Here is a 25,735-nt window from a genome sequence, read left to right as displayed (position 1 = left end):
AAGCATGTTTCACTATGTGTTATGATACGTTATGCTATGCCACAGACTCAAGCTTGGTTCACCAGATGGTTAAGTGATAACATGGACCCAAGCGTATTTCTCTATATGTTATGATATGTTATATACGGTCAACGACAATTGGACCGATGTACACATGTATTGATGGCCATTAAATAAGTGAAAGACAAGATGTACAAGTCATGTATGATTGTTAGGAAATGTAGAGAGTTAGTCACTCATGCATCATGTTACATGAAATTCAATGATTTTGTTAATTCTGCATATGTTATGATACATTAAAGTTTTATAAATCAAACCTAATGTTAAGTTAAGTTTGTATTATGATGTGCTAGTACTAAGTCTTCGACTCATTTGTGTTATGTCTTTATGTTTTAATGTCTCAGATGTTGAATGTGAAGATGCAGAGCTGGAGAGCCAGGGGTAGATTAGTTCAAAGACTTAGATTGGAATAAGTGTTACTTCCACAAGGATTTAGTCTATGATTATGATATTTGAATAAGTGATCACCACATAGAACTAGTTTATGCCTTTTTATTATCTTTTCTGCTTTATGTTATCAAAGTCTGTTTTGTTAAGTTAATTTGATTATTCAATAAATGAGGTATTTTCATGACTTCGAATCTCTTCACCAGACATTATGTTATGAATGTTCTTAATATTCCTAACCTATGAGAAGGGGTGTTACACTAGCATCAGTGCTAGATCTCCTGACCCTATCGACTAGGGCTGAGCAAAAATCTGACAATCTGATTCCGAATCCGACTCCGCATCGGCTCTGCTCTGACTTCGACTTGTCGGAGTCGAAGTCGGAGGTTTTTTCCTCTTGGAAGTCGGAGTCGGAGTCAGAGTCATTGATGAACCGACTCCGGCTCCGCTCCGATCCGACTCCGACCCTCCAACTCTGCCTCTGACGTGCCCTCTGACTCCGCCTCCGCCTTCGATTTTACACATATTTTATAAAAAGATGTGTTTTTCTATATATTAATTATTAAATTTTATACAACTATATCTTATATAGCTAGTTAAACTCAATAGTATACTAGTTAAATAATATATTTATACTATAATATATAGACCAAATTGACTAATAATAGTTTAGTATATGACTATATGTAAATATCATACTATTACAAATTTACAATATTACTACCATGTAACACTAAATTACTAATGTATAAATATAATAGCATGTAATACTAATGTATATATAATATACTATAAACATTAAGATGCATAATAACATCAACATGTAATATTGTAATACTAATGGTAAACACTACTCTATAAATTTATAATAACATATAATACTAATGTATAATAACTAAAGTATTATTCATATAAATTACTAATAGTATTAATTACTATATATAAATTAGTAAACCACTTTAAGCCTATATATAAATTACTATATAAATCACTATAGTATTAATTACTAATACTATATTACTATATGATACTATTAACTATAGTGATATACTAGTATTAGACATTAGTGTACTAATACAATCAGTGATATAGTTAGTATAATATTTATACTAATACTATAATATAGTTATACTAAATTAAAATCATTATAGCAAATACTAATATATAATTATGCTAATCACTATAACTAATACTAATACTAATACTAATATAGACTATAGTTATAACTTAACTTATACTAATATAGTTATACTAAAATTTAAATCACTATAACTAATACTAATATAGTTATATTACTATAGGGTACTATTAACTATAGTGGTATACTAGTATTAGTATACTAATACTATTAGTGATATAGTCAGTATAATATTTATACTAATACTATTATATAGTTATACTAAATTAAAATCACTATAGCAAAAGTTTAATCAAAAGTTAGTATGTTACTTGTTTTATTTAGTTGTATTTTTTGTTATAATCAAAAGTTTAATTAGTTTAGATTGTAATGTTGAGAAAATTGAAATTTGAAAGCCCACAAAAATTTTTTTTTTAAAAGTGGATCAAATATGAAGTTAAAAAAGACAAAAAAAAAAAAAAAAAATCAAAAAATCCGACTCCTCTTTGACAAGTCAGAGTCGGAGTCGGAGCGGATTCTATATGTATCGGAGTCAGAGGTCGGATTCGACCTCCGACAAAGTCAGAGTCGGATTCAGAGGTTAGGCCCTCCGACTCTGAAACAGTCGGTGCTCAGCCCTACTACTGACCCTTTACCACTACCCCTACCCCTACCCCTACCCCTATACCCATGAGCCCACCAAGTAAGAAACTAGTTTTAATTTATTGGTCTCACTTTACTACAATAGAGGGTGGTGATCCCAATAACCCTTAAGCTAAATTTAGCTATTGTGGTAAAGTGTATGTATGTCACTACAGGAGATATGGTACATCCCAATTGAAGTTTCACTTAGAAGAACGATGTAAAAATAGTCCAATTAGACATTCTTTACAAGAAATGAGTCAATCTAGACTTAAGATTGGATTTAAAAAAGTGGTAGATGGGAGTAGTGGGGGGTAACGTTGAAGGGATATACGACGAATGATTCAGAGGAGTGTAGGAGATACCTAGCTCATATGGTGATTATAGACGAGCTACACTTTCTGTTTGTAGAATGTGGAGGGTTCAAAGCATACCCTAAGTACTTGGAACCTAAGTTTGGCATTCCTTCTTGCTACATGGTAGGGAAGGATATTAGGAAACTATATGGTGTACATAAAGAACTGTTGAGACACAAATGATAAATGGATATCGGTCCAAAATTTTAATTATATGTCTTTGACGGCACATTTTGTGTATTCTGATTGGTAATTAAACAAAAAAATTCTCAAGTTTTGTCAAACTGTCAATCACAAAGGTGAGATCATTGGGAATGTCTTGGAGGCTACAATAGATGAGTGGGGATTGGAGCGGGTTGTGATAGTAACGACTGACAATACCTCTTCTAACGATACCGTTTTGGAGTGTCTTAGGAATAATCGTAGAGATGACAATAATACAATTATGGGTGATGAGTGTTTACTTGTGAGATGTGCTGCACATATTTAAAATCTTAGTGTGATCGATGATTTGAAAAATGTGCATGATTTAGCTGCAAGGGTTAGAACGGTAGTGAGGTTTGTGAGATCCTCACGGCACGACTTGATAAATTCAAGGTTGTTGTAAGGGTTGCAGGTATTGAATGCAAAAAGCGATTGTGTATTGATGTTCTTATAAGATGGAACTCACCATATTGATGTTGGAGACGACCTATGAGTTTAAAAAGACATTTAAATTATTGGTGAGGAGGACATACAATATGTCAACCATATAATGATGAGGGAGGAATTGGATAAGCTTAATGATGATGATTGAATGATTGTTAGGATTTTTGTAGAATTTTTGAGGCTTTTCTACGAGTTTACAACCACTATTTCTGGTTTTTTATACATTATATCTAATGAACCTTGTAAGCAAGTATATCAAGTGAAAGAACAACTAAATGAAATGTGTGGGAGTGACCAAACTAGGCTGCGGAAAATGACAATGAGCATGTGAGCTAAGTATGAAAAGTATTAAGGAGATTTGAATAGTTTAAACATTTTTCTATATGTGACTATTATTCTTGATCCACAATACAAATTTGATGACATGGTGTATGAAATGACATTGGTGAACAGGAAGGCATGAGCAAATCATATTGCAGTAAGGGTTAGGAAAATCCTTAAAAGATTGTTTGATGAGTTGCCACACTCAGGGGTGATAATATTCATGCACTTACACTCATCGCATCGCCTCCTCTTGACGTCAGAATGGAGAAAAAGAGTAGGTTAGGATGGGTGAGAGGTTGGGGCAGGAAGTTGTCGAGTTCCGTCGGCCTGCAGACACACTGTCGGAGTTGGATAACTACTTGGCAATAGAGATGCACCCATTTACGCAGAGATTTGATATCTTATCTTGGTGAAAGGTCAATATCATCAAGTATTATATCCTTGGAGACATAGTCATAGTATTTTGATCATTCCTATTACCACCGTAGCCTCATAGTCGACCTTTAATATCGGGGGGTGCATATTGGATTCATTCTGGAATTCATTGTCTCCTACCATTATGGAGACATCGATTGACGCTCAAAATTAGATCAAAGGTAAGCCAATTCATATTCCGGATGTGGTAGACTTTGTGAAGACTGAGGATGAGATGGATGGTGATCAGCCTGCATCCGATAATTGCTTTTACTTTTGATATTGCGATAATATTGCTTTTGCTTATAATATAGGGTGTTTTTACTTATATTTAAACTTAATTGTTGTAGGGACAACTTTGAAAAATGCCACTACATCCATATTGGCCACAATATGATTTCGTAGTTTGATCCACTATTACCATTATTTTGTATGATGATTTTCTTATTTAGTCATAGTATATATATAATGTTTGTAATTCTAATTGATTTTCTTATATTTCTTCAGTTTTTATAGTGTCATTGTCACATGCCCAATTCTAATGATCTCATCTAGATCTCAATCTAATCTTGGATTGTAATTTTAATTTTTTAACCTTTTTCACATATCTATATAATGTTTGTATTTATGATTTTTTTTTCTTATTTTGTTTTTTAGGTTTTATAGTCTCACATCCTCACTTGCCCAAGTTTCAAATCTAATCCCAAATTTTCAATGATCTAATCTATAGTCTTTGATAGTCTTACTTGGTTTGTTCTTATAGTTTCATGTTTTTAACATTTTTACATATGTATATATTGTTTGTAATTTTAATTTGTTTTCCTATTAATGTTTCAGGCTTTATAATCTTACAGTCTCCCTTACCCACCACCCAAATTCCAAGCTCAGGACTCAAAGTTATCTTGCTAGCTACAAGTTGTAATATTATTCATTTCAATTATTTGAAAATTTGTAATATTTTTATATTAATTTGTAATAGTTTTATATTAATTTGTATTATTTTAATAGTTTAGAATATTTAGATTTTTATGTTTTAAAAATCTTTGTTTCGTTTTATGTTAAATGTAAAATATATTTTTTCTTTTTTATTTTTAGACAATTTTTTTAAAAAAGAATTTAGCCCAAAATGGCCCAGAAAAATATTTTAGGCCATTTTTGGGTCCAAAATCAGATTTTGGGCCTAGTGAGCCCTGGGCCCATTAGGCCGAATAGGGGGTGGACAGACCAAAGGTCTAAATCCATCCCCTTCACCCGGATGGGGGCCTCCCTCGAGGTGTGGGGCAGCATTCGGGAGGGAATCCCACTCCCTACCATGACGAGGGGGGTGCAAGAAGCGGGCTCCCTCATCTCAAGGGATGCGGGTAGCACCCCATATGTGGAATAAGTAGCTAAAGTGTTTTAGGAAGTTTTTATTGGATGATTTAAGCAACGTAGAATTTCTTTAAGCCGGCAAGGATGCAATTAGTAAAAAGTACATTCCTTTTTGGTTTCGAAATGAAATTAGTACAAGGTCAGATGGGTTGATTGCTTTGGATCTAAATTATGCTCTGAATGTTGTTTAGCCAGAGTCCAAGGATGGTTAAGCTACAGTTGAACCAGTAACTGTATGAGGAGTAAACACACTTTAAAATCAAGGAGTGGGAAGTGGGAATGTTTCGAGATGAAATAGCTGCCAGCAAGGGTGTAAGAATTAGGAGGAGGCAGCCGACTGGACCCACTTTGCACTACCCTTTGAGTTTCAATTCCAGAATGAGGGCAATACCCCTATTAATATTTTGGAGGAAATTATTTGGGACAAAGACAAGTCAGTCTCGCAAGTAATATCTTCAACTTGGTTTATAAAATAAGCGGTTTCTCTTTCCCCCCTTGTTTTTAGTACGTTGGTTTCTTTTCTTTAATGCCAGTTATTATCATTTGTCAGGATAAAGTGAGCATGCCTCTCTCAAAACTGAAGAAAAACTTGGACAAAGCTCCTGCCACCAGATACTTCTTGGATCTCTCAAGATATCTACAAATTGGACTTCCTGGATTGATATTTAATTGATTGCTAAAGTGAAAAAGGATGTAGAGTCGTGGAATTAAAATCCTGAATGGGACCCAACAAATACCATTTTCAAATTAATACAATACAAAGTGACGATTTTCATACATTCTAATAGTGTGATTGTAATCCCATAACCAAAGGCCATGGTGATTATAGTGACTACATTTTATCTTGAAGTGATTGTTGGGGAAGTCTATTGCCCCGTCTTCATGATCCTATGGCTAAATAGGACAATTCTTATAATAAAAAGTCAAATAAAAAATCATAATTTCATTACGTTATACGTCATCACAAGACTCCACACTCTCCCAAAAGAATACATACAATTCTCAACAAAACTCTTTGGATATAAGAGTATCTCAACAAAATCTTGGAAAAATAGTAAGGAAAACAGTAAGATAAAGCAAAGATGAATGAATTACAATTTAGACCAACTCCAGTAAATATCAAAATATGTGGTGGCGTGTGGGACTCACGCACTTGTCTACGTGTAGTAAGGTCTAGAGGATCTGATTGTGGCGAATTTGTTAGTCTGATGCTTGTGGAAAGAAAATCTTCCGGAAGAGGAGGCACATGAGACCCAACCGAGGCTGTGTGTCGGCGGCCTGGGAACCTTCTCGTACTGCACGTGTCTCTCGGATATTTCCTTTTTGACCTTGGAGGAAACAAAACAATTAAGAAAGTGAAACTAAGTTTATAGACAAAATAGGTTAATGGAGAAAGAGGCTTCCCCTCCTCTCGCAAAAAAATCAAGTTTGGGCTTTGAAGAGTTTGCACAGAGAGAGAGAGAGAGCTATACTACACTACTAGCCTACTATTGGTTTACATTTGATATTTTAGGATGTATCTGTTACAACCTTATTTGATAATATGTCATGTGTAAGTGATAATGTTCCGGACCAAGTTAAACACAAAGATAAACATAAAACCGTGAAGATCACTCCTAGAGATATACAATATGTAAATTCAAATATTGAGAGAGATATGGATAAATGTAATTCAAACTAAGTGAGGATCATTCAGTTGTTATCTTGTAATCAACTATATTGTTTATAAATATAAGGCAAGACTTCTCCATACGATAACGGGAGAGCAAAGCATTCATCCAAAAATATCTTATCTTTAATTATTGTTTTATCATGCTTATAAGTCTCCCAACTCATCTAATCTAATTATTATAATTTTTTTAAATTTTTACATAAATTATAATAAATAACTCAACTTTTTCAAATGTCAAAATGAAAATATTATTAAAAAATAATATTTTATTCAACTTTCATCACAAATCATCTTATCTTAACTTACAATCCAAAACTAATAGTCCTTATCTATTGTCCGTACATATTCTTTTGAATTTCACCCTCATCTGCTTCAACCCAAGTTCTTTGAGATGACGCAAGTACTTTTAAAGGCCATGGGATTTGTGCCTGGATCTTTCGAGACATGATGAAATTTCAAGGAATCTTGTTGCATGCATTGGTTATCATTATCGAGCCTCATCCCTCAACCTTTTTAATGTAATTGCAAGCCTATTTAAAATCATGAAGCCAGGTAGCTTGCTACAACTAATGAAAAGTCCTTCCTTTGAACAAGTACTCAAAGCAACTTAATTATTTAGGAATTTGAATAGATTATCTTAATGCATTAAATAGTGCTTATTTGTGACAGCAGTCCCTGCATAGATAACTCTTATCTGCATAAACGTAAAATGGTGTTAATTCCAGGAGAGAATGACCTCCAAGACTTGGGGCCTTTTCTGAATATTCGAAATTTGAGGCTGTATATATTTATATGTTTCCTTCATATTGTGTATTCATTTCATTTTTCTGAAAGAATCACACGATAGATTGAAATTGCCCAAACTTATGAGCGAGCTGGAGCAGCATGTCTCAGTGTTTTAACAGATGAGAAGTATTTTAAGGTAAAAAATCAGGTTTAATCTTTTTAGGCATTATGACCCGAAAACTGAAGGATTTAATTTCATTTGGAGTTAGTTTGTGTTGTTGAAGGTGAGAAAAGGAAAAAAATAAACTCATGCTTGCTTTCATATTTCCACTGTAGGGATGCTTTGAAACTCTGCAGTTAGGAATTCTGGATTAAAGGTCCAATTGTGTTGTTGCTTAGTCTATGGTGTTGGGTGAAAGTTGGTTAATTTGGATAGTGAGTTGAGATGGTTTGTGAATAGTAGTGAGATATTTGAGTTGAAATAAGATGACTTAGAAATAGTTTGAGTTAAAATATTTTATGAGGTTTTGAAAAATGAGAGAATTTTTTTTTTAATAAAAATATTATAAAGTTAAAATATTATTAGAATATAACTTTTTAATATAATTTTGTTTTGAGATTTTAAAAAAATTGAATTCTTTTTTGTGGTTTTTTCTAAGTTTGAGAAAGTTGTAATAATTAGATAATGATCAGATGAAAAAGTTAAAAATTTTAAATTTTAAATTGTTTGTATCTGTACTGATTAGATATTGAAATGAGATGAGATGAGATGTAAATAATAGTGTATCCAAACCGGGCCTAATATAGTGATTGATGTGAGTTATGCATCTAATACAAGGAAAATATGCAGTGCCTCCTGTTGTGCAAAGAATTTGTCGTAGATGCATGGCAGAACTACACTGCTCGAATAAAAGGTGCAGATGCCATTCTTTTAATTGCTGCTGTTTTGGCAGATCTTGACATCAAACGCGTGACTAGGATCTGCAAGATGCTTGGTTTGGCAGTACTTGTCGAGGTACGGATGGGTCTTCTTTCTTCCTTGTTATATTCCTCAAAATATTCTTCAAGATGAATTTTTCTTTTAAGGTATGCTTCTGCTTTCAAGTGGCAGAACATATTTATTTATAAGAGTTAGATACCTGACTAATCTTGAACATTTAACTTAACATTGAGTTTCTATATCATATAAAAGATTTTAATTATATTTTTTAATACATATATATTATAAGAGATGCAAGTTTTCATCTGAACCAGATTTGCTGAACTTTTGCATAGCTGTTGGTTTTTTTCTTATTTTGTCACTTATGGTTGTTGTCATTCTCTTTGTTATTGTTGTTACTTTCCTTTTTTTTTTTTTTTTTTTGCCCCGAATATAACCATGCTTTCTATATTCAACAAGAATCAAATAATACAAAGTTTTTCCTTTAATACAAAGCAAAAAATCCCATCTACCTTTTCCTCATGTACATTAAGAGCAAATTTTGCAAGATTATGAACATTATCCCTATATGTATTTGAACCACCAAGTCTGATTTATTATGAAGAATCCCTTTTAATATATTCTACTAACTCATGTCCATGCCAGTCCCAGTTGTTTCCTTTGCTATTGACAGCCTTTGTAACATTGCTAGCTGTTACTGTCTTGTATGCAATAGTTTATCGACAAACTTGAGTGTATATTTTGGAGATATGTTGGAAGAATCAAAGCAACTTGCATAACTATTTTAAGCATTGTTGACAACATGAATGAGAACAATTTCAATTTTTTCCTTTGTGCAGAAGCATTCGAGGTTCTCCTCTCGATTTCCGTTAGTTAATCACTACAAATAAAAACTCGACACTAGTCAGTCATTTGACAGGCCTTGTGGTGTTTTGTTTTCTTAGACATCATTGTAAATTTGGTATTTTTTTTTTTTTTTTTAAATTTGACTTTGTAAAAACAAATCCTTGATGAGTTTATAAAGCAAATGATTCTGCCACCAGGGATCATCCTCAATGCAATTACCCAATAGTTTAAACAGTCTGTTGACTAGACACTTCATGCTTTAAAGAGCGGTGCTATTTTACAGTTTGAGCAACATCGTTAATTATTACCCATAGTTGTTTTTATAATTTTATTTTTCTATTTTTCTATTCAATTTTTTTAATATATTTTAATATTTTTAAAAAATAAAAAAATATATTAATACATTTAAAATTACTTTATTAATTATTAAATAAAAATAAAAAATAAAAATAATTTTTTTATTTTCTAAACGATGAAGTAGAGAGGTAACACCTTGCATTAACATTTGACTATACCAATACTCGGAGCCGGCAAAACAGCTTTTTCCATGCCTTAAATGATAGTTCGCCACGTGTACAAATATACAGTACATTACCATTCTCTTCCACTACAGCCTACATAACATCGGAACCCCATTTCTTTTCCTAAACATTTCCTCAACCAATCAAAGGACTCTCGGTCTCCCTCCAAGTTTTTTTGCTGAGTTTGTGTTTTTCGCGACATGTCGTCGGAGAATGCTGTACCGGGGAATCCTCTGGCGAAGTTGGACTTTCGGGCGACCAGCGACGATGCGTGGTATAGTGTTATGGTGGAGTTAGACGGCGACTTTATGAGGCTCCAGTACTGCGGTTTCTCGGAGGAGCACGACCAAGCTTTCAAAGCCAGCGATTTTAAGAGCTTGAGCGAGGTCGACGACTTCGAGGCCCGGTTCAGACCCATGTCCGTTCAGGTCCAGGACTCCGAGTGCCACAAAGTCCTCCAAGGCGACGTCGTCTGCACTGCCTTTTCGTTCCAACACGAAGACGTCCGCTTCTACGATGCCCTCGTCGAGGGGGTGAGCGTCTCTCTCTCAACAATGTTGAGTTTTTCTGTTTTTTTTTTAATATCCAACAGAACGACGGATACATTACCCTTTTTATTCCGAACCTCGTTTGAGACAAACAATTATTATATAGGGCCGCAAATGGGTCAATGCAAAATAGATTGAAGGTGTCATGTTCTTTTCAAACTTCAAGTAGGTGATTTGCACACGCATGGTCTGATGTTAAAAATTAACGTCAACAGGTCGATATCAGATGGGTAACATGCAAGCGTTTTACAACTTGTCAACAAATCGAAATCGTCTCATATTACACTGGTAGTGTAAAGCGTAGCTTCAAACAAGTTTTTGATTTTGTTTTGTGCACGCTTCTAACTACAGCCCCTTTCTAGTACTCTTTTCGGCCAATATCTTGACAGAAACATTTTCTAATATTTTCTTCTCTCTCTGTTCTCTATTTTAAAATTATAATTAAAAAGATTAATGCCGGGGACGAGAAACTGATTGTTATATGATTTTTAAAATGGGGTAGGTTATGAAATAGTTTTTTCTTGTGTTGTTTTATTTTATTTTGGTTCGTTTGTTAGCTGCTACAAGTTTTTATGTAGGAAGGTTAGTCTTGTCCCCATTTTTAAGATGTATTTCTAAAAAGAGTCGCATGGACACAAAGGGACCTCACAAAGTGTCGGCGACGGGACTGGGATACGGACTGGGATGGGGAACGGGTTACTGAGTTGAGATGATATGAATTAAGACAAAATTAAAAATTGAATAAAATATTGTTAGAAGATTATTTTTTAATATTATTATTATTTTGAGATTTGAAAAAATCGAATTGTTTATTATATTTTGCATGAAAATTTGATAAAGTTGTAATGATTAGATGAGATGAGTTAAAATCACTTTGTCTGGGGGCTCTAGGAAGTGGAAAGGGGGACTGGGGCGAGGGGGAAGAGAGAGAAAAAAGAAAAACTTAACTACGCACAGTCAGTTTGTTGATCCTTTGTGTCCCTAGTGTTTTCCTTAACTTCTTGTTAATGGTCGTCTCGCTTATATGTGCTTCTAACAGATTTTTCAAGAAGAGTTTTCTTGGGAGTTTTCTATTGATCAGTGAACATTAGTAGTTCATTTCTCATTTAATGGTGCCCTTGGGGACCTCACTCTGGCTGGTGGGGTTGTCATTTGCTGAGTTGTCTGTTGGGCTTGTTTTGGTAGGTTGAACATCGTGAACATGCTAGCAAGCAAGGAGAAGAAGAAGAGTGCTTATGCACTTTTGTCGTTTTATGGATACATGGTCCAAATGCTGGAAACTTGACTGCTACATCTGTTGAGAACATTTGTCAAGTCCAGTCAAGTGCACAAATAGATCCCAAAGTGGCTTCTTTTCTTAATATAGCCAGGGAGAGATTTCTAGGTAATGGAGCCCCTGTTTTGACTTCGAAAAATGATGAGAGCCCAAATATCAACCACAAGCTGAGTTTTTTTCAATGTCTCAAGCAGGTACTTACTTTGTTTACGAAGTTCTTGAATTTTGTGTCTAAGCACATGGAAAATAAGAAATAGGCACATAACCTGATATCTGGTTCTGCATACTCATTGTGCCAGATTTCTACTTACATAATTTTTAGATAGATGAACTGTTGACAAATGCCACCCATTAAAAAGAGAAAATAATGAATCTACTGGACAGCATCATGGTTTAGGTTGTTTGCATAATCTTTTAGTATTGATATTATCAGTGCTTGTTTGTAGGAAGCAGGCCATGCCCAGCTGTTTGCGAGTACAATATCTGAAGGTTTGTCCTCATACAGTATGGAGATTCAATTAGAGTCAACTCAGAAAGCTCTGAAGCCAAAGTACTTGGAGTCCATTAGTCTTGCCATTTTCCTGTTATTTAGCTTCGTCTAGGGTAACATCCTCTTTAAAAAGCATATGTTACAGACTATTTTGTCACTTTTCACTGCCTTATCAAAAAAAAAAAAAAAAAAAAGGAAAGAAGGAAAGAAAAACTTATGTCACTGCCTTGTATCATCTGTGTCAGACCACGAGCTGCCAATCCACGTAAAACTAATTGGTGTTGGGGAAGAGACACTCAAAAGTTTTTTGGCATTTGATATCACACCATCGGGCCTTTTGGAGCATCACAAGGAGCAGTATTGTGGACACACTCTAACAACTTGTATCTTTGGCCTTCCTAATGTCATACTATCACTTTGGAAAGGAGTTCAATTCCAGTATTTTTTTTTCTAGCATGCTTTTTGTTTGTATCCAAGCAAACTATCAGAGATAAATGTCCCTTTATACCAGTTGTCTTTCATCAAATGCACTGATTTTGTCACTAGTGTTTGAAAAACTGGTTCCCCAATTTTGTTCTTTCTTCATCTATCTTTTGTGCATGTGTATCTGAAGCAGGAGGGATTGGCAATCATCCAGAAAGGACTATAGATGAAGATACGGATTTTGGGGGTGTAGAAAACCAGCATGTGATACTAGTTGAGAATCTTGATAAAGGCTCATCTCCCTCAATTGTTTCGGAGTTCATTCATAGAGAAACATCCATATCACCTCAAGTCTATCTTTTCCTGAATTTGAATTCAGATCCGACGACAAAGGGAGCCCTTATGTTGGATTGTGAAAAGAAATTTCAAGAGCTTAGTGATTTTCTGGATAATCCCAATCACATCATCTTGTCCTCAAATGGAAGGTATGTAATGTCAGTTGTTATTCCCTTTTTTTCTTCCTTATATTCTCTTTCCACAGGAATTATTTTGAATCAAGTGACTGATTCAATGGCTTGGTTCAATCCTGTTTGTGCCTTTTGGGCTTAGCTTTAGCTTTAGTCAGTAGGGAATTTGCGTTCATTACTTGATTAATTATCTGCAGGCCATGGGTGATAATTGAGAAACTGTCGGGGAATAATATACTAGGAGTAATATCAGCTGAGATCCAGATGGTTAAATCTCAGGCAAGCCTTCATTTCATTATGTTTTAGCTTTTGGGCCAATGGGATGAATATATTATAGGAATAGAACGCATTCTGTATATTTTGGAGAAAAAATGCTGCTGCACTCTCAAGCACCAGAGGGTTGAGCATGTCTATGTATTGCTCCATTGTTGCTAGTACTCTCACCCTTTTACCAGAATGAACACTCGGTAAGCTGGCATACACAAAAGAATGAGAAGATTTAAGCATCGTTTGTTTTCACAATCATTCTCAACTTATCTCATCTAATCATTACAACTTTTTTAAATTTTCACACAAATTAAAATAAACAATTCAACTTTTTTAAATTTCAAAACAAAAATAATATTAAAAAAATATATTCTAACAATATTTTATTCAATTTTCAACTTTCATCTCAATTCATCTTATTTTATCTGCAAAAACAAAGGAGTCTTAATAGCAACTATGAAAAGTTTAATTGTCCACTTTCTAGTTTCTTTATATTGGAATTCTTTTCGAATGAAAGAATATTAGATATTGATATAGCATTTAAAAAAATTGTAGATAATATTTCAGAACGGGTGCATTGGGAGTACCAATGAGTTAAAGGTTGTGTATTTAGGAACTGAAGAATACCAGATGGCTAAGCTGCTAAAGGATTTATTTGTGGAATTTTTTAATCATCAAAAGCAACTTGGCAAGAGACTAGCTTATGATGTTGGAAAGATCTTGCAGCGACACGATTCAGTATAACTGCTGAGATGGTATTAGTGCTCAGTTTACTCTTTATATTTGCTGATCAGGCTTTTGTCAATGTGACAACTCGCATAGTTTGTCATACAGAATCCATTATTAAGACGTAGTTGCTTTCGGAGGGAATCCTGTCCGATGTACCTTTCCAGAAACCATCTGATCACAAACAAATGAAAAACATAGAGATAATGTATTCTGGTTCCCAAATATGTTTCGGTACATACATTTACATAGACGAATGTACTCAACTAAATGTTAGTAAAGTTATGTTTTGTATTTTGTACATTTTCAGTTCTGTAGTGCTAATATGTAAATATAGTCAGAAGCAAATTCTCACTTCAGCTCTTTTGAATGCGATGTCCGTAAAAGAGGAGATTTCTTAAGCGCTTGTGTACTGATCGATGAGCGGCATTTTCTGAACCCAGATGCCATGATTCTGGGCTTCTTGGAAGGGAAAGAAGCTTAAGAGTTTACAAAGCACTGCAGGCATTCACAAATCTGTGATAGCATTAGTTGTTAGTGTTGGGTTTGTGAAGCTTGGTCTATTCTTGTGGTTAGGGGTGCTACCCGCACCCTATGGGACGGGGTAGCCACCTCCCCTCCCCCGGAACCTGCCTCCCGGTGTGGTGGGGCAGGCACCCCATTCATCTGCCCCCCTCCCCCTGAAATGTGCCTTCGGCCCAAAACATGATTCTAGGCCCAAAATGGCTCAGAACCAGAAATTAACAAAAAAAAAATTACAATAATAAAAATAATATACAAATTAAGAGAAAATAAAGTACTACTACCTAATAAATTAAAAATAATAACTAAGCTATTACAATAATACAAATTAAGATAAAATATTACAAACATAAAACATAGTATCAGCATTACAAATAACTGAATCACTGAATACGAAAGAACTAAGTGAGCTGTTTGACATTTGGGGTGAGTGGCCAAGGGTGGAATAGATGAGAAATGAAAAAGTTAAAAATTAAAATCTGACTAACCAAGATGAGATGGAGATCAAGATGAGAATAAATGAGAATAGATCATTTGAATTTTGGTTCTTGGGCTTGGAATTATGATTGAGGCTTAAGGACCAGATGGAAGTCCAGCCCCTCAGGATAAAACGACGCCGTTTAGGTAAGCTTCTTCCCCCATCTCAGATTCTTCTGCCTCCGACAATTTTGTTTCTTTTCTCCCCCTTCAGCTTTCTTCATCCCGAAAATCTATCCACCCCGATTTTCATCTTCCACACGTCTATTCGGTTTTGATTTTCCTTCTCTCTTCTTTTCTCCCACCACTCAGATCTCTCTCTATTACCTATTCTCCTTCTCTTTTCAATTTTGTACCCCATCCTCACAAATCTTGCACTTGCAGAGCATCCCACCCCTTCTCCCCGTCATGCGTCACCACAATCAAGGCGCCGCCGCATGTGGCCTCTTATTGATGCCAGTAAGCCCACTCTTCGTTCACTCCGTCTATTTAAGTTTTAGACCTCTCTCACTCACTCTCTGTTCTTACTCACGCACACACACCCACGACGATTTTTCACTAACAAACTCCAGATCACTTTGTTATGGCCTAAGTAATTAAATCAAATAAGAATACTAACAATTCAAGGAGCTAGTGACCTCCCAATGCACACGGCAATAATTGGACTTAAATTCGTATGCTGCATTCATATGAGAAAATGGCTTAAATAGAACATTACAGAAACTGAAAACAACTTCCCTATGTGCACGGACTAGTGCGTTACAGATAACTACCCAATAAACATCATGGCCTTTAACTCTAAACAGCCCATTGACTGGGTCTCGACCCAACTGAAATAAAGAAAAGGAAAGTGCGAAAATAACCTTGACTAAACAAATAATACCCCTTCCTACGTAGCCCTTACATATCCTTTTAGATTTAAGCTCATAACACACTTTTCCAAAATTGCGTTGTGCCATCACAGCGGGTCATGTCGTCACAGGTGGGCTCTCCTCTCGCCGGTAAGCCCACGTTTTTCTCTCCCTCTGTGTTCATCTTTCCACCAAAAATATTTGTATTCGATTTTACTTATATTCATTTTTATTTTATTTTATTTTATTTTTTCCTTGCCAATTGAATTGGTCATGCGACACCCTTCTATCCGAGTGTAATTCACTTGCTGCCAACGCCTCTATATTCTTTTCTTTTCGCTGTACACGAACTCAAACATTGGTAAGGCCCTTGCTGACTCTGGTTGTAGTTTGTGGCCCTCTTTGATTTAATTTTTCACCGTCACACAATATTCCCTCACCGACTCTTGGATTTCTCACTCATGCAGCACATACTTTTGTTAGTACCATAACGGACCAGTAACTACCATAGAGCAAACTCATTCAGCTTGGTTCCCTTTCTTCTTTAATCTCCTTGCAATCACTTTCTCTAGTGTGGGTGCTAATGTCCCATCTTCCATCATCAATGGTAATCTAGGGCTAGGGTTTACCTGGGTTTCAAGCTTCTTTTTTAGGTAGGATATGTGGAATACCGGGTAGATCTTGGATTCTTGGGGCAGATCTAGCTTGTATGCAACTTTCCCCGATTCTTTGAATAATCTGAAAGGGGCCAAAATACTTTGCCGAAAGCTTTAAGTTCCTTCTTACTGCTACTGTCATTTGCCGATAGGGTCTTAGCCTCAAATAGACCCAATCTCCTACATTTTACGCCCTTTCCGTTCTGTTTTTATTAGCATAATGTTTCATCCTGGTTTGAGCTTCTTGCAGGTTCTCACGCACTAGGGCTTGGATAAAGTCTTAGCTTTTCATCTCCTCTTCGACAGCCTATATTGTTGTTGACCCTGGCTCATATGGCAAGAGGCGTGGTGGGGCTTGGCTGTAGACAACTTCAAAGGGGCTAAGCTTGGTGGATGAATGCATTGAAGTATTGTGTGACCATTTGGCTAAGGCTAGCCATTTGGCTCAATCTTTAGGTCTGTCACTGGTAAAGCAACGAAGATATCCCTCTAACCATTTATTCATTGCTTCAGTCTGACCATCTGTTTGAGGATGGTATGCTGAACTCATCAATAGCCTTGTCCCACTCCTACTGAAAATTTCTTTCCAGAATTGGCTAGTAAATACTGCATCTCTGTCACTAACTATGCTCTGTGGTATGCCTTGTAGTTTGAATATATTATCCATGAACTGTTTTGCTACTGCTATTGTTGTGTATGGATGTGCTAAAGGAATGAAATGACTGTACTTGCTGAATCTATCGATTACCACCATGATAACATTGTATCCCTTAGACGAGGGCAATCCTTCTATAAAGTCCATACTGATGTCCACCCATGCTCTATTTGGTACTGACAGTGGTTGTAGAAGTCCTGCTAGTTTGAGGTTCTCTGTTTTGTTTCTTTGGCATATCTCACACTCCCTTATGAATTTCCTGATATCTTTGCGCATTCCATACCAAAAGAACTCTTGTTTGATTCTTGCATGTGTTTTTCGAGTTCCTGTATGCCTTCTCATGGGGCTGCTATGATACTATTGTAGCATGAATGCTTGGTAGGGCCTTAGGGTTCCCAAGTGCAATCTGCCTTTATAAAATAACAAACTTCCACAAATCTGGTACTTTTAAGGGTCTAGGTCACCCTGATAGCAACGGCTGATAAGCTATTGCAACTGGGGGTCCTGGTTGCATGCTTGTTGGAGCCATTCCCAGCAATTAGTTTTAACCACATTGATTGCTTTGGCTTCCCCATAGGTGGCCAAATTCTCATGTGGGTTTGAACGTTCATTTTCAGCAGGTAGCCTTGATAGTACATCGGTTGCCCTGTTTTCCTTCCCACTTCGATATTCCACACTAAAATCAAAGCCCAATAGCTTGGCAACCCACTTTTGCTGAAATGGAGTTCCAACTCTTTGCTCCAACATGTGTTTTAATGCTTGTTAGTCTGTCCTTACCTTAAAACTGTGCCCCAATAAATAATGTCTCCACTTCCTAATGGCTAGAACTAGAGCCAAGAATTCATTCTCATAAGTTGATAAAAATAAGTTCTTCCCTTTTAATGCTTGGCTTAAATAAGCTAAAGATCTCCCTTCCTGCATTAAACAGCTCCGAGCCCACTTCCCGAAGCATCACACTCCACCACAAAGGGTTTTGAAAAATCTGGTAATCCAAGAACATGAGTAGTCACCATAGCTACTTTAAGAGCTGTAAAAGCTTGGGTGGCCTCTTCATTCCAACTAAAAGAGTTCTTCTTCAATACTGCAGTTAAGGGGGCTGCAATGCTTCCATAGCCCTTCACAAACTTTATGTAATAACCTGTCAAGCTTAAAAATCCCCTTAGAGCCTTAGGGTTTTTAGGTACAGGCCATTCTACCATGGCTACAATCTTTAAGGGATCTACCTTAACCCCTTCTTGTGAAATGACATGGCCCAAATACTCCACTTCTCGACACCCAAAAACACACTTGAAAACCTTTGCATACAACTGGTGGTGCCTCAAAACTTCCAAAACGGTTTTTAAGTGAACCACATGATCATCAACAGACTTACTATACACAAGTATATCATCAAAAAATACCAATATAATTTTTCAAAGATAAGATCTGAATATCTTATTCATTAACCCGTGAAAGGTTGATGGCGCATTAGTGAGACCAAAGGGTATCACCAAAAACTCATAGTGCCCCTCATGTGTACGAAAGACAGTTTTAGGCACATCTTCAGGTTTCATCCTGATTTGATGGTAGCCTGACCTTAAGTCAAGCTTGGAAAATAGTTCAGCACCATGTAACTCATCTAGCAATTCATCTATATTAGGGATGGGGAACTTATCTTTGATAGTGTCTTTGTTTAGAACTCGATAGTCTATGTACATGTGCCAACTCCCATCTGCCTTCCTCACCAAGAGGACTAGTGAAGAATAGGAACATTGACTAGGTTGAATAATTCCAGCCTTCAGCATCTCCATGACCAGCTTCTCAATCTCTTCTTTCTGGTTGTAGGGGTAATGATAGGGCTTTACACAAGTGGGTTTGGCTGCCTCGTGGAGCTGGATCTGATGATCATGACTCTTGGGGGGAGCGAGTCCACTTAGTTCAGCAAACACTGCTTGGAGATTATCCAGAACAACTTGTATGGCAGGATCTACTGGTGCCCTTCCCATAGTGTTGTCTGCCTCCATTAATTGCAACCAAATGCCTCTTCCTTTTGACCATGGTAGTCTTGCTCAATCTTGGTTCCTCCTCCAATGAGTTCTCCGGTGGCTTTAAGCCTTGCAGCAATAGTTGTTGCCCTTCAATGTGAAACCTCATGCTAAAATATGTAAAATTCCACTAGATTGTTCCCAAACTCCTTAACCAATCTATCCCCAATACAACATCACACCCTCCCAAGGCTAACAAATAAAGATTACCCAAAATATCACAACTTTGTAGCCTAAGTAATACTGCCTTACAGCAACCCTGGCAAGGAAAGGTTGCTCCATTAGCAACTTGGACTGCCAAGCGGCTCTCTTCCACTGGTAGCCTTATTTTTCTTGTTACATTCACATCTATGAAGCTATGTGTATTGTCAGTATCAATAAGGACTATAACTGAATTTTTTCCAATTTTTCCCACTAACCTCATAGTCTTTGGTGAGGGAACTCCTACTATGGCATGTAAAGAGATGACCAGCAGTTCAGCTTGTTGTGCTGTTGGGACAGCCACCATGTCACCTTGGTTATAAGTTTCCTCCTCTTCCTCTACCGCATAAGCTTCCACTCCCAACTCTAGCCCCTCTAACATGTATAATTTAGGCTTGTTACACCTATGTCCTATTTGGTATTTTTCATCACAATTATAGCATAACCCCCATTTCTTGCATTTGGCTAGGACTCTGTCTTTTTATGGGAAAAGGGTATCTCTTAAGGGGATCTGGGTTAGGTTGTTGGTTTGGTGGTGGTGCTGGAAGTCTTGGTATTGGATTTGGTCCTGGTAATCTGAGTGGGGCTGGTTTGTGGGTGTTTGGATGTGGACTGTTTTGGATGTGTGTGTTTCGGAAAGGGTATTGTTTCCTACCAACCTCCTCTTCTTGCAACCAAGCCAAACCAAAAGCAGTAGAGAGAGTATTTGATTTGAACATAGTAACAATAATCTTCAATTCATCTCTTAATCCACTTAAAAAAATGCTTATACGAAATTCTTCACTTACCCATGTGATTTTGTTTGATAGGATCTCAAAAGTTGTTTGGTACTCTTCTACACTCCATGTTTGTCTCAATTTGGTGAATGCACCAACTGGATCTTCATATGTCAAAGGTCCAAATTTGGTGTGGAGAGCCACCAAAAAGTCCTCCCAGTTGGCTGCCTGAGTAGACTCCATTAACCAGTAATACCATGTTAGCGTCTTCCCCTCCATTTGGAAAGAAGCAATTTGCAGCTTGTGGTCCTCTAGCGTTTGACAGTATGTGAAGAACTGTTGTACCTTCAGAATCCACTCACTAGGATCACCACCATCAAAGCGTGGGAAATCCAACTGGAAAGTCCTCGCCTGGATCCCACCGTGCCCATCAAATAAGGGATTAGCATTTATCCTCACATTATTCGAACTCCCTTCTCCTAAACTTAGCTGTTATTTGTACCAAGCTATCATAGCTTGTGATAGCTTGATGCCAAATTATTAAGTTGTAAAACTCTCTCTACAAGTGCCCCTGTCTATCCTGTACTTCCTTCAAAGAAACGGTTTCTCCATGTATAATAGTAACGACCTCAGCAAGTTGTGACAAACGTGTCCCTTCAACCATGTCGCAGGAACGCGACTCTGAAACCAAGTTGTTATGGCCTAAGTAATTAAATCAAATAAGAATACTGACAATTCAAGGAGCTAGTGACCTCCCAATGCACACGACAATAATTGGACTCAAATTCGTAAACTGCATTCATATGAGAAAATGGCTTAAATAGAACATTACAAAAACTGAAAACAACTTCCCTATGTGCACGAACTAGTGCGTTACAGATAACTACCCAATAAACATCGTGGCCCTTAACTCTAAATAGCCCATTGACTGGGTCTTGACTCAACTGAAATAAAGAAACGAAAAGTGCGAAAATACCCTTGACTAAACAAATAATACCCCTTCCTATGTAGCCCTTACATATCCTTTTAGATTTAAGCTCATAACACACTTTTCCAAAATTGCGTTGTGCCATCACAGCGGGTCACGTTTTTCTCTCCCTCTGTGTTCATCTTTCCACCAAAAATATTTGTATTCGATTTTACTTATATTCATTTTTATTTTATTTTATTTTATTTTTTCCTTGCCAATTGAATTGGTCATGCGACACCCTTCTATCCGAGTGTAATTCACTTGCTGCCAACGCCTCTATATTCTTTTCTTTCCGCTGTACACGAACTCAAACATTGGTAAGGCCCTTGCTGACTCTGGTTGTAGTTTGTGGCCCTCTTTGATTTAATTTTTCACCATCACACAATATTCCCTCACCGACTCTTGGATTTCTCACTCATGCAGCACATACTTTTGTTAGTACCATAACGGACCAGTAACTACCATAGAGCAAACTCACCACCAGGGGTATTAAGATCAGTCATAAATGGTACCTTCTCGCCATCATCTTAGCTGTATCAATTACGCAAGAATTTAGTAAGGTATTCAAGCACTAGCTATAACGCTCAAACCCAAAACTATAAACAGATAGAGTTCTGTCTATATTTTCAAAACTTTCTTCTTGTTTACAACATGTATCATATACACAACCTCCAAAGTATTCACAACTATAATACAATGATCCTCAAAAACCCATTCACAAGTTCGGCTAGAGCCATTAAATTCTAAATAATTGCAAATACATATACTCTAACAAAAACTGTAAAATAACTAAAATATGACCATAAGAAAACTCTCTGTACAACCAAAACTATCTTTAAGTAACAAAATCATCAAGCCCCAAAACTTCCAACCTCAAGCGACTAAACCAAGTTCACTCTGGAATCTTTGGCTCAAATGCTATCACTTCAAAGGAAGAAACTTTCTACAACTCTGAAAAATATATGAAATGAAGTGATAAGCTGCCACATGCTCAGTAAGTAGCAATTTAATGGGGGTGTGGGAGTTGGCAATTATCTTGAATATAAGAGAGAATAAATTTTTAATAAAATAATGTGAGCAATACAATTTTATTTTAACCAACATATTCAGCCAAATATCATATTCAAGGCCACATGATAATAAGGAAATCACAAATATACCACAAAATATCATGTCACAAAGACATCATGCTGCTAGGGCATCAATATACCATTAAGATATCATGCCACAAAGACATCACGCCATGAAGGATGTCAAACATGTCACAAAGACATTCATATCATGGGCTCAAGAATAAATAGCATGCTCACATTTAATTTTCAAATTTAATAAGCTACATATCATTTTTCAAACATTTCAACAATTACAAAATTTGCACAAATCCCACAAGCAGGGCCAAAATAGCATAAGAATGTGTACAAATCCAAAATTTATACAAGTTTGAAATATAATACCCAAGTGCATCATTCCAAACAAAACCAACAGTTATTTCATTAAAACCCCATTAAAGAGCCACTTATCTCGATTTCTAGTCAAAATGTCATGATATTCCATTGCCAATGATCACTCGGAACATATTTCAAAGCCATTATAATCAGTCAACTTCTACTCTAAAAATGATTTCACTTAACTCTAAAATTTCACACAATCATTAATAACATGAATTTAGACATGTTCTAAAAGATTATTCTCCAAAATTGATAAACTCTAAATTTCTAAATTGCAAATATTGATGTCAGACTGCACTACACCAACCTCTATCCCTTTATTAATTCAACGTAAATAATGTCTACATTCAACCATATAAGAGTGCCATAAAAAAATAGATTAATTCTAGCTAATACCCACCACCAACAGTTGAATATTAAATTCATCTTCAATACATCCTAACAGCCTAATCAACTCGGTATATTCTCAACAATTCACAATACCAAATATTAACAAATCTTATACTCAAAATTCATTAAATATACTATTTATGAGGGATGAGAATTTACCTAATATTATCGTTGATGGTGATGAAACAGCGAGCAGTGGCTGTGGGTTTAGGGGGAAAGATACGAAAAAAACAAAAGCAAAGGGGATGGGCTGAGCTTTTGGTGGGTTGAGTTATTACATTAGCAATGTAATTTTTTTGTTAACTACGTATTTCATATATTGGTATATATATTGGAAGTTATGTTGCTTTTTTTTGGCGTGTTAAGAATTGGGGTTTTCTTGGATGAGCTGAAGTGTGGACATATTATACTTGTGATGCGTTGGCTGAACTACGGTGATTGTTTGGGTTTTCTTATGGCTGTTTGAGGGTGGAGTTACATGCCCATATTGAGTTGTATGCTGGTGGCATTGGGATTTATATATGATGGATAGGAGTTGACTTGATTGTTCATATGCGACCGTTAGAGTTGATAAGAGATTGACTTGAGTTTTACATTGATGCTTTTGGGTTGATGTTGGTTATGGAAAAATGATGTATGTGTTGTCTATATTGGACACATTGTGAAGGTGTGATGTAAGTGTTTAAAAAACAGTTTTGGAGGTGAGTGGAAGCTAGTTATGGAGAGGTATGGTAGGTTGGGATTGGTTATAAACTAACTGGTTAGAAGTTTTTGTTTTGTTAGTGTAAGCTTGTGAAAGTTTTATTGATAAGTTTTGTGTGGGTATTGATGTTTACTTACGAGAGAGTAGGTTACTATGATATGACTAGAGTGCAGACTCAAGATGTAGATAATACATGAAAGTCAAGTAAACAGGGTTACTACACTAAACTTTACATAAAAGAAATGAAATGAGCTTGATTTGAAAATATGCATGCTTGCTTTGAAAAGAAATCTGAAAACAACCTCAAATATGTATTTTTGCATACTCATGAAATCTATATAAGAATGAAGTATTTTATGTCATGATTGATGTAGACATTAGCTTATTTTAGCATTATGTTTTTTAACTATGAAAAATAACGAATATGAAATCTAAAAAATTTTGCTTTGATTAAATGAAGATGCTTTGATTCGGTTATTTTGAATATGTGAAATGATCTAAAGCTATTTAGTACTCTATTTTGATATAATGTGTCATATGAAAAATTTTGGCATGAATTTCTAATTCTGTATTTGATTATAATCTGCTTTCGATGTTATTTCTATTTTGTTTCCGTTAAGGCCTTGCCACGGGTATAATAGTGGTATACGACGCTATCATGGATATAATAATTGTATACGACTCTGCCACGGGTATATTAGTGGTATATTGCCCTGCCAAGAGTATAATAGTAGTATATGGCTCCGCCATGGTATAATAGTGGCATAAGGCCCCACCACAGTTATAATAGTGGTTTATAACCCTACCGCGGAGATTAAACATGATATACGGTCCAGCCACGGGTATAATAGTGGCATACGGCCCCACCACGGGTATAATGGTGGTTTATAACCCTACTATAGAAATTAAACATGGTCTCTGTCTCGATGTGATGCTCCGATATGATATGAAGATAATGTCTCAGTTTATGATATGCTTAACGATTTTCTTGAAATAAGAATGTTTTTCTAAAAGTTTCGCTATAATATTTAGTAACATGTTTTGATTCTGTATTTTGAAAGTAAATATTTTGTTCTGCATTTTGAATTTTGTAAATGCTCATGTTTATATACTAGTATATTTTCTCTACTTACTAAGTTGTTGATAATGATAACTCACCCATTTATCTTCACAATATTTCAGATGACTTTGATGATTCAGTTGAAGATCAGTAATAAAGTACATGGGTTAAATTAGCTGAGGATAGTAGTTGAGTGCCTCGAGGTACTAGTGCTATTAATGGATTTATTTATTCAGTAGATGAATTTCAATATGTTTAGATGATTATGAAGATAAATTCTATTTCATTTTATTACATTAATTGAGACATGTGGAGAAGTCGATCTATTTTATTTGAGTTACTGTATCGATGATCTGATTGATTATTATGTGTAGTTAATCATATTATAATATTGTATGTTTGATTTAAAGTCTTTGGAAATATATATTGGATATGGAGAATATATTAGAAATGTTGAAGTTAATTATTAGGTAACAGGAGTTAACTTCCTGGACCTTCGAGATCGGGGTGTTACAACAAACCTATGACAAATGGCAATGGTGGGTCCAATACCACAAAATTACATTGCAGCGTAGGTAGATGTTGGCTCTCATATTCTACAACAATTAAATTTGAAACTAATACCGAAAAAATGAATATAAATAAATCAAAAAAATAAAATGAAATCAAAGTTTGCCAGATCTAGATTGATCACCATTCTCCTCCTTGTTGGTCTTCTTAAAGTCAAGAACATACGGAACATGAATTTCCGTCCTGTTGATCCAATTCTATGTGCAAAGCAATGCCTCCACAGTGGTAGTGTACAACAAACTCCAGAATGGATCCAATATGCGCCCTTCGG

General features: G+C 35.8%; 1 protein-coding gene across 3 annotated transcripts; it reads left to right on the top strand.

Moving 5' to 3' along the window:
* Positions 1 to 10,112: 10,112 nt before the first annotated feature.
* Positions 10,113 to 14,580, top strand: LOC121251754. Of its 3 annotated transcripts, none has more exons than XM_041151098.1 (6): positions 10,113 to 10,557; positions 11,758 to 12,042; positions 12,295 to 12,337; positions 13,141 to 13,246; positions 13,426 to 13,507; positions 14,051 to 14,580. In XM_041151098.1, exons 1-6 carry the CDS (start codon positions 10,225 to 10,227, stop codon positions 14,237 to 14,239), a joined length of 1,038 nt encoding a protein of 345 aa, XP_041007032.1. In that variant the 5' UTR covers positions 10,113 to 10,224; the 3' UTR covers positions 14,240 to 14,580. The 3 variants fall into 3 exon arrangements, with proteins under 3 accessions (XP_041007032.1, XP_041007031.1, XP_041007030.1); XM_041151097.1 differs by having other exon boundaries at positions 12,976 to 13,246; XM_041151096.1 differs by having other exon boundaries at positions 12,955 to 13,246.
* The last annotated feature ends 11,155 nt before the right edge of the window (positions 14,581 to 25,735 follow it).

The sequence above is a fragment of the Juglans microcarpa x Juglans regia genome, chromosome 2S (assembly GCF_004785595.1).
Source record: "Juglans microcarpa x Juglans regia isolate MS1-56 chromosome 2S, Jm3101_v1.0, whole genome shotgun sequence".
NCBI lineage: Eukaryota > Viridiplantae > Streptophyta > Magnoliopsida > Fagales > Juglandaceae > Juglans > Juglans microcarpa x Juglans regia.
This window is presented reverse-complemented; position numbering and strand designations above follow the sequence as displayed.